A 10,580-nucleotide genomic window follows, 5' to 3' on the forward strand; every position below is an offset into this window, starting at 1 on the left:
ACCTGACTCACCTAAATCCACCTAAGTCGTGGCTCTCACTTCGACAAAAAATAAATAACTTCCAATTTGCATTTTATTTTTCAATAAATTATAAGAGACTTGTTAAATACTTGAACAAACACTCATTATATGGTTACTTCCTATGTTTTTAATATGTTTTAGTTCTTTATAATTTATAATGTCATTCTATTTAACAATTTATGCATCGCATGGCAATTATTATTTTTCTTTAAGTATAAGTATACATTTATTTATTTGTTATATAATCAGTTTAAGGATTAAGTACCTAAAATCCTCAACATTTTTAGTGTCATTCCAAATTGGTCCTAACTTTTTTAAACATTCCAAACAAGTACCTAATATAATGAAAATGTCACATTTGTTAAGCCCCAGTTGAATTTTGTAAATTAACTAAGGCTTATTTTGGGTCCATTTAACCCATCGGGAAGTTCTCGTGTGAGTTCCCAAAAACAAAACCGTGAGGGCGTGGTCGGGGCCCAAAGCGGACAATATCGTGCTACGGTGGTGGATCGGGCCCGGGTTGTGGTGGGGGCCCGGGCCGGGATGTGACATTGGTATCAGAGCCTAACCCTGGTCGCGTGTGTGCCGACGAGGACGTCGGGCCCCTAAGGGGGGTGGATTGTGACATCCCACATCGCCCAGGGGACTGATCCTTAAATGTATATTCCCATCCTTACCTAGCACGAGGCCTTTTGGGAGCTCACTGGCTTCGAGTTCCATAGGAACTCCGAAGTTAAGCGAGTAGCGCGCGAGAGCACTCCCAGGATGGGTGACCCATCGGGAAGTTGCTCGTGAGTTCCCAAAAACAAAACCGTGAGGGAATGGTAAGCCCAAAGCGGACAATATCGTGCTACGGTGGTGGAGCGGGCCCGGGAAGTGGTCCCGCCCGGGCCGGGATGTGACAATTTCTAATTCAATTCAATACTCTTTTGATCATTGGTTTCCATATTATATAATTTCTGTTTAAAATCTAGGTTACAAGACAACTAATATTAATGTTGACCATTATATACCCAATTGGTGGATTTTAAATATAAAGGTTGGGATGGAGTTTTAGTGGCCGTAGATTGAGTTCCGAAGTAACAGAAGCTTTTCCAATCATCATTTTTGTGTTTCTTTTTATTTGGAAATTTATTTTTTTATTTTTATATTTCACCTTCATGTCCTTTTAAGTTACTTTATTATTTGTGTCCAAACAAGCTAAAGAAGTGAAACCCATAATTACCACATGTACATTTAACGAAAAAATTGATTAAGACTTAACAGATGAGATATTTTCAACTGATTGAATCCTTGTTTGAAAGGTTTAAAAAATTAAGACCAATCTGAAATGACTCTGGAAGATTAGTGAGTTTTAGATGGTTAATTCTAAATTTAATTAAAATTCTTCAAAAAAAAAAAGACCAAAACCCCTACCCGCCCCCCGCCTTCCGCCTTTTAGAAGCTTGGTCGTATTTCGTTTATTATAACAAGGAATCATCCAATTTCAACAAAATATGACAGCATTTAGCACACTACTCGATCAAGAATTAGGAAATAGTAAACTAAATTTTAACCAAGAGATAAGTAAATACTACCCAATGCATCACAAGGATAATCCGTCAAACATGGTCAGACATGAACAAGGTAAAAGCAAAATCAAAAACTTTCCCCAGCATCGAGAGTATAAATATAACAATCCCCTCAAAATTCCCTAAGAAGCTTGATTCTCCTCCTTGTCCTCCTCTGCAGCAGCTTCAAAGGTCTCCCCGGCCACAAGCTCAGGGACCTCATCATCATCGTCCTCTTGTGCAGTGGCTCCACCAGCACCAGGTGCTTGCTTCTGGAACTGCTCAGCCAACTTCTTCAAATTGTCCAAGTTATCTGGCCCTGAAAATAATCACAACTCACCGTTAATTGAATCACATAAGCAGGAACAATATAAAAAGGTTTACAAGCACACTTACCCAAGTGGCTGATAATACTGGGAAGAATATCTTGCAACTCTACAATAACGAAGATTATACGTCAAGTTACATGCCAAAATGTCTAAAATCTGAAGGACAATTAAAGGTAAAAAAACAGCAAACATGGCCGTCAAAAGCTAATGCAGCATGATGGCAAGGCACAGCCACAAACAAGGATGTAAATATGTCCAATATTCCAAACAAATTTCAAACTCAAAAGATAGAAAAAGAACTAGTGACATACTCTTTGTTTGAGGAGAACCACTAACAACCCAAGTGTTGGCAGCAATTGAAGCTTGAACTGAAACGTACAATAAACATCATCAACTATTAGGATAAAAAAAATTGAAACAAACTATAAAATACAAAATCAGATTTTTGTAGGGTTGGCTTCACCTTTGGGGTTTATGAACTGGATAACTACATCATCCTTGAATATGTTAACTTCCTCGATTGCAGGAATAGCATTCACCCCTATCCTCTTGAGGGTGCTCTGAAGCCGTTTGTCGTCTGTGGTAGTTGTCTTGTGAACAGCCTTCTTCTTTCTGAAGTTGAGAGCAAAGATTAATAAACAAAGTCACATACAAACAGGAAGATAAAAAAACCCACTGAATGGCTAAGTTTTATAATGAAACAATTGCCATACAGGCAGTAATATTGGCAAAGCAATATTATTTATCATTAAGTGATTGCAATAAGATGTCAATCAAACACCAAACGAATATTCTCTTTAGAAAAGGAAAACATGGTAAAAACCAATCTACTCAACATGCCATCAGGGCAACAGCTTCACAAAAATTTTAAAATGGAAAAGTTTACTCACCTCCTCACGCTGCCCTTTCCACCAGTACGAACCGCACCAGCCATCTTCATAAGTTTCTCCCTATTCATCTGCATAACGTAAGAGTATAATGAGATGAAGTCATGAGTTTGAATCGAAACATGCAACAAAAAGTTTCAATAGACAAAAAGTCGTATCTTCAATTACATTATAAGTTTTAAGCAGTAAAATCTCCAGCTCACAAAGCCTTTTGTTTTACAATGTGTAAAATAATAAACAATTCAATTCCACTTTCTATTATCTTGTTTCTTCAATCTCATACTGTATTAAGAAAATGAGCCTGAATTATAGGAACTTCAACAAAAATGCTATATGAGGTGCCAACATGCAACCAAAGAAAAGACGCATCAATCATACAACTTCACACACTGAATAATTCAGTTCACAACATCTTCCAAATCCTATAAACATTAAAAAAAAAAAAATCTTCAAATTTGAGTTTATCTTCACCAAAAGGTGAAATGGGGGAAAGCAAGTGATTTAAAGATGATAAAAACAGAAAAAACAGAGTTTCTATTATACCCAACATAATGCTCCACACGAAACTCGGGCCACAGCATCCTAAAACTGAGAAATCTAAAGCCACAAGGCAACACATGAGAACTAAGTGAGAAAAAATATAGTATACATAACTATACAACCGTGAACAAGTAAAATTAGCAATTTTGTCATAGTAATATTAATGACACTGTTGAAGTAAAACCCAGTTCAGAATTCATAATTGGGCACTATCAGACCCCTTCGCCCAAAGACGCTTCTACTTGGACAGTGACACCAGTGACGACATATGCAAACAATAAGTGCACAGCTTGAGCAGATTCATTCGGAATCCCACACGATCAAAACTAGAAATCTAAAAATACAATATTTGCACCGGAAATGATTGATTTAGCTTTACCCACCAACGAACAAGCTCCTCCAAGGACACAAACAGAAAAAAAAAATACAAACACACACAGTGGGTGCTCTGCTCAATAATCCATCCCCAATCATTTGATTAACCAGCAAACAAGCACAAGCGAAATCAAAGCAAACGAGCTTTTCCAGTAAACAAATCAGAAACAGATTCCATATGTAAAATAAAGGATTGACAAAAAGAGAGAGAGCAAGTGAGTGAGAAAGTCTTCACCTTGGCGTTGGGGGATTTGGGGGTTTTTTCCCTGCTAGGGTTTTTGCGTTCGGGATAAAGATATAAAGATTATGAATCCAAGCCTTCACCTCAGACGGCGCTATGGTTAGGTTTTCTCTCTAGCTATAAAAGCCCTCTCTCGCCTCTGCTCAACATCCGACGGTCACCAACCCATCTCTCTTGCCACGTGGTGCGTTCCTGCTAGGGTTTGATTATCACCTCGTTTTCTGATGCGATGTACACTCTCTAGCCTGCGTGGGCTACTGAAAAAGAAAAAGAAAATAAAACCCAAGGGTTATACGCATTTCTTTTTTAAATGGTGGACAAGTTTAAATTTGGATTGATGAAAAGCCAAACCTCTTGCATTAATTTTATCTTTTGTGACATCTAAGAACATTTTTTTCTTTAACAAACAATAGTTTTGTTAGATTAAATATTAGATTAGAGAACCGATGAAGTTCAAACTCACTCAGTGATACAAATGCAACTCTCTTCTCTACCACTATAGTAAAAGGTCATATGTCTCGCTTTCTTCAAAATTTATTCATCTTTGACTTTAAAAGTTTTTCTAAACAATTGCTTAATTGTTACTTAGCAATACGGTTATTGTTATTCTTATTCATTTGTAAAGAAGACGTCTTATATTTAAATTTCATAGATTATGAGCTCGAAATCAATTTATTCCCACCCCTTGACGTAAATATTCGTTTTTGTAAAAGTGTTTGGAGCGGTGCTCGAAGAGATGTGTAGGATAACCAAGGCTGAGCAAGACGCTCGGTTCGCGCCACTTTCGACTAAACACCTATCACTTCATCGTTGAATATCTGGTTGATAGGTGAAAAGGTACAGTATGCTAATTTTACGTAGATAGCTGTGAAGACCTATATTTTTAAATGCATATATTATTTACAAGAAAATAATTATTTCCTATTGTGATTATGTGTATATATACATTTCCTAAAATCATATTTTACAATAATGATTAGACATTTAGCGTGAAAGGATTTATAAATATCTTTAGTATTTTATATTATTCTTATTACCCATCCATAGTTTTTAGACGGTGTAAGTTTGCTTTGGTTTGATTTCATCTTCCTCTATGCCGACTGACTTCCCTCTCCTATGAAAAGATATTACAAGCATGAATACCCGCAATTTGCTACAAGGTTTAAGAATATGGTTTAAGATAATGGTATTTAATATAAATAAGTTTTATATATCAATATTTACATGTCTGTTGTTTGAGAAGGTAAATTAGCAACATATTACCGTGATCAAAAGATTAACAACATTAAACTGATCATTATTCAAAATATTTAGATTATGAACATGTTACTGAGTCTAGATTTCCTACTTCACTGTTTCCGGCTCTTCTTCATCTTCATTATGTTGAGGTTTACGGTTTCAGCTAGTTCCTACAAATTTTGAAAAGAAAAAAAAAAGTTGTTAGTGCGGACATATAAGAAAACAAAGGGGGGACATATAAGTAAAAAAAGAGATGGAGTTCATTGTGATCCTAAAGGTGCACATGAGATTTTTGTCTCCCTCTATTTTCATATGCTCTATCAGATGCAAAAAAGGCTAAAATGAGTGCATTCAAACCAACCCTTTCGGGAATTTTTTTATTTGGCATCGGAATTTTTTTGATTTGGTTTGGGATTTTCGGGAATTTTTTCCAACCCTAGTCATCCTTGTGATTTGAGGAGAACTTTTATGGGCTCCTTAAAAATAAGTCATCATGTAATATATTATGTTTAATACTTTAGATACACATATTTTTTTCATTTGCAAACGTAGCTTGACCAAATATAAGCAATTATTTGAGCCTTTTTATTTACCAATCTTCCATTGTATTGGAGATAGTTTAATCATTCAAAGGTATAAAATAAAAAGACGGTTCATCATGAATATATTACTTGGTACTATAGTCAATTTGTCCTGTACATTTAAATGAGTAAATAATTTATGATTAAAATGATTTTTTTTTATAGGTGTGATATTCAAATAAGAAATAAAAGAATTAAATATTTTCAATTATTTTATTAGTATGGTCAAAATATGTTTGTCATAAGAGCTGAATGAGCTCATTCTCCCAAAAGTATTTATCACATATTATTCTTCGTGCTGTATAATGTTAAACAACAAAAATGATATGGTAGGTCATCTCCAACTTAAGGGTCCAAAGAGTCAGAGGGTTGAAAATAGTCTTCAACTGAGAGCTAGGCCAGGGGGCTCATGGGCCCCACGAAATCTGAAAGGGCCAAAGGGCCAGAAGGCTGGCCCTTTCCCACCAGCCTAAGGTTGGCCAAAATTTTGCTTAAAACTATTGGATATAACCGACATGAATAATTTTGTTTATCGCAATAGTGTCGGTTATAACCTACATGAATAGTAACGGCTACACAGGAATAATTTTGATTAATTGCAATCGTGTCGGTTCCAACACGAATAGTATGAAAATTTTGAATACAACGGCTAGTTGGGTCGGCTTGCCGTTGTATTCAATTTTTTTTTTCTTTTTTTTTTTAGAACTTCCTATAACTTCTATTTTACAAAATTTGGTTCATATTTTTTTTAAATTCTATTTTTTTTTTCTATAACTTCTATTTTACAAAATTTGGTTCATATTTTTTTTTTAGATTCTATTTTTTTTTTACACACCCCGACCTAGATCGAGGCGTGACGGTCAACACACATCGATCTAGGTCGGGGTATGTTAACCCACTGGGAAGTTCTGCTAGCGTGATTTCCCAGAAACAAAACCGTGAGGGCGTGGTCAGGGCCTAAAGCGGATAATATCGTGTTACGACGGAGTTGAGCCTAGGATGTGGTGAGGGCCCAGGCTGGGATGTGACATTTTTCCTATAACTTCTATTTTACAAAATTTGGTTCATATTTTTTTAAATTCTATTTTTTTCCTATAACTTCTATTTTACTCTATTTTACAAAATTTGGTTCATATATATTTTTTTAAATTCTATTTTTTTCCTATAACTTCAATTTTACAAAATTTTGTTCAAATCCAATGGCTAGCTGACATCACTTAGCCGTTGAATTTGAATTTAAGTTGTAGTTTTTAAATAATAAATTATGTTTGGTCCTTTGGCCCTTGGTTGGAGACGGTTTTTTTGTGACATGGCTAAAACGAGTCTTATGACCTTTTGGCCCTCGGTTGGAGATGGGGACAAATATGGTCATGTATTGTTTATTAAAATATTAATATCTTGGAGGGCTAGAGAACTAAAACGAGCCCTCTAACCAACCCTCGGCTAGAAATAACCTTACATTTTTTGAATAAATTGTAAGAATTAAATTACGATTTGAGAGAGTAGTAGCGGTCACAATAAAAAATTGTTCTCTTGTGGATGTGAGTTGTAAACTCTTGATGAGGCGTCAGATAGTTTGTCTGCCCTGTGATCTCAATCCAACGAACCAACCAAACCCACCCAGGCAGGCGGTTGCCACTGAGCATTATTTTTACGTTGAAAAATATTCCACACGTGGCACGCAAGGAGTGGACCAAACTGGTAGACTTTGTTGCCTGGAGGCTGGAGTGGCGTGTACCTCTCATGTCATCATTCATTGTCCAGTGTGGTGGTAGCCATAGCGGCATCCCAACGTCACACCAACTGCATGCCCAACCTTAGCCGAAATCGGCCAAAGTATGGAACGGACAGCCACCGCTCGCCACGTGTTTCTTCCCCTCTATTGAAAAATGAGATATTTCGGATTTGTTTCCATCCCAGTCACCGGCCTCAGCAAATAAGAGGCTGGAGTTAGATATATATACACTTCGGTGATGCCACATGTTCAGGCACGTGGAGTGCTTACAGCTCTTTGACGGTGGGCTTCATGGGAGCTGCTCTGCCGCGGTCGATGTCTGGTCTCGCTATCACTGGTTTAGCTCCCACATAAAACCAGCCCCCACATATCCTCTGTAAACACGTACTCAAAAATCTGTCCAAAACTGCGATCGAGCGAGCTATATATATCAAGAGTGTGGATGTAGAGTACTCTTGAAACAAGCAAAATGTATACAAGTATTATTCATTTATCGATGGGGAATTCGATTTAATTAACAAAAAAAAAAAGCTACGTATTTAGCTTTGATTAAAAAAAAAAAAAAAACTATGTATTTAGTGCTACTTTTTATTTTTATTTTTTTCTTGAAATTAAAGAGCATATCGTTGAAAAATGAAAAAAAAAAAAAAAAAAGCAAAAGCCAGGAGGGAGATTCCATATTTTTCCCATTTGTCCACGTAACATGCATATATTATGGAATGATGAGTTGCTTATCAAAGAGGAAACTAATGAAAATGAACGACGTAAACAAGTCTAGCTTGTTTTGTAATTATATCATTATATGTATATGTATATGTATATGTATATATATGTAGTCATCAATCAAACACTTTTTAATGGTAACGACAATTAGTTATGATACGACACAAAGATTTCAATATATATAGACGATGATGCATGCGCAGCTAGCCAAGAGATCTCATGAGGTCCCATAAAATCCTGTCCTTTTGATGAATATGTCTTGTTCCTAGCAAGCAAGCAATTGCTAAGTCATGGCTATGCATATGCATATGCATGCATGTCTTAGTCGATCAAAAGTCTAAAACGACTACTATATATGCATGCTTATGTCTAGTTCATATAATTTATTAAAACTTAACAGTACGTACTTGTCAAAATCCACGTTCACAAAACAGATCTAATAGTAGTTTAAATTCTTACCATCGCACTCATGACAAAAAGGTTTTCATATTACAAATTAGCATTTGCCTACATACTTTGTGTGTATAAACAATTTTTTTTAGAAAATGAGAAGGAGAGAGGGAGAAAGAGAGAACGTGGGGGGAGTGGGAGGTTTTTGTTTTTGGTTTTTATTTTTTTATTTTTTATATGAGAGGTATTTTAACATCACATGTAGGTGAGACTTCAATAAAAAACAGTAAAATTTGGACATGTGAAATTACATTATTGCCCATCATTATTTTTGTGTGATAGAAGACTGAGTAATCTTTTTACCCTCATTTAGTTGACAAATAAGGTTTCATTAATTAATAAAGATAATATTATATATATATATATATATATAGCTCTAAGAGAAAATATAGACCAGCGAATAGCTACAAGTTCAAACTCATTTTCCTGAGTTTAGATTAAATTAGTGCCTAGTTGAACATGCTTTTTGTTTTTCTTTTATTAAAAATAAAAATACAAGTAAACATTATGAGCCGAGGTCGGACGGGGTTTGATATATAACAGATAATACTATTCTAGAACTACCGGAATCAGTCACGACAATGACCAAATCCAAATGATTTTAATATATTTTGAGAAATTCAAATCATTCATTTCCCAAAACGAGAGCAGGTCCTCCACCTGTTATCGTACGAATGCATGCCTGCCAAGTTATTTACCTACTTACCAATGTAATGAAAGCCAAAATAACGTGTCATATGATATTATGTGTCCATATTATTCATTTTTCTTTATTTGTTTGTCATAATTCATTTTTCTTTTATTTTTTTTGTTACAATTCATTTTTCTTACAAACAACGTTAACTACTACTCCGGAACGCAACGCGTTGTACAAAAATTCTATATTGATTTTGGATTGTGATCAAGTGTCAATTAGGATATTCGACGATGGGAGTAATAAAAGAAGAGTTTAAATATATTAATTTCATTCTCATTAATACCAATGTTTTTTGTGATAAAACCTATACTTGACAGATTGTGCAGGTGGTAATTACTAAATTGGAGACAATATCGGTATTGTTAGAAGTGGACATTTGGGCCGTCGCTCTGATAATTTGACACAAACAACAATTGCATGATGAATTGTCCGTTTATTAAATACATATTTGCGACTAAACAATCTCTGATTCAAATGATTTTTATAGCAACGATCTTCAAACCAAATAAAGATTAAGAAATTGAACGATTTATATTATAAAATTTATACCATTTATACAAAATCCATACCTTGAATATATGTTATAAAAAAGTGAGATGTATACATTCTATGGAGAGATGCAAGTTTTATTTTTTTTCATGCTCATAAGTTAGTAATTACTGGATAAGTGCAGATATTGTTATTCATTCGGTGTCAACGATGGATGAAAGGGAAGGAGACATGAGGACAACATATCCATATCTCAAGTAACAATTGAAATAAGTACGGTAAGAGTTTGACTCCTTAAAGTTTGTGATATATTAACAGAGTTTCGTTTTTATAATCAAAAGCGTTCATATTATAAATTATTCTGTAAATATTATTTTTGTAAAAAATCAATTAAAACTAAGATTGTTTTGTCAATCAATTGTAGCAAGTAGATAGACTGTTCATAATGCTTTTACCGAATTCGTCTATTTGTTATTATATAGTTTGATGACTAAATGATCTTAATTTTAATTGATTTATAATATGAATGGTTCCGATCATAAACATGAAGTTTTATAAATATGTCACAAGGTATTTTAAGATCGATACTTGATTTTTCAAAGATGAGGAGGGATCGTCTTCAAAATACTTTGCGCCTGATTTGCAGAACTTCACTAATACTCAAGATCGTTCACGTTACAAATCACTAGATCATCTCACAAAAAAAAAAAAAAAAATTAAAAC

The 10,580-nt window shown here is 34.7% G+C and overlaps 1 protein-coding gene across 1 annotated transcript; it reads right to left on the minus strand.

Moving 5' to 3' along the window:
• Positions 1 to 1,584: 1,584 nt before the first annotated feature.
• LOC103946848 (nascent polypeptide-associated complex subunit beta) lies at positions 1,585 to 4,090 on the minus strand. The gene is made up of 6 exons (XM_009357649.3): positions 3,938 to 4,090; positions 2,791 to 2,858; positions 2,364 to 2,512; positions 2,212 to 2,268; positions 1,968 to 2,006; positions 1,585 to 1,890 (listed from the first exon to the last, which is right to left on the minus strand). Exons 2-6 carry the CDS (start codon positions 2,856 to 2,858, stop codon positions 1,715 to 1,717), a joined length of 489 nt encoding a protein of 162 aa, XP_009355924.2. The 5' UTR covers positions 3,938 to 4,090; the 3' UTR covers positions 1,585 to 1,714.
• Positions 4,091 to 10,580: the final 6,490 nt, after the last annotated feature.

The sequence above is a fragment of a genome, unplaced genomic scaffold, assembly GCF_019419815.1.
Source record: "Pyrus x bretschneideri cultivar Hongxiangsu unplaced genomic scaffold, Pyrus_bretschneideri_v1 Contig3, whole genome shotgun sequence".
NCBI lineage: Eukaryota > Viridiplantae > Streptophyta > Magnoliopsida > Rosales > Rosaceae > Pyrus > Pyrus x bretschneideri.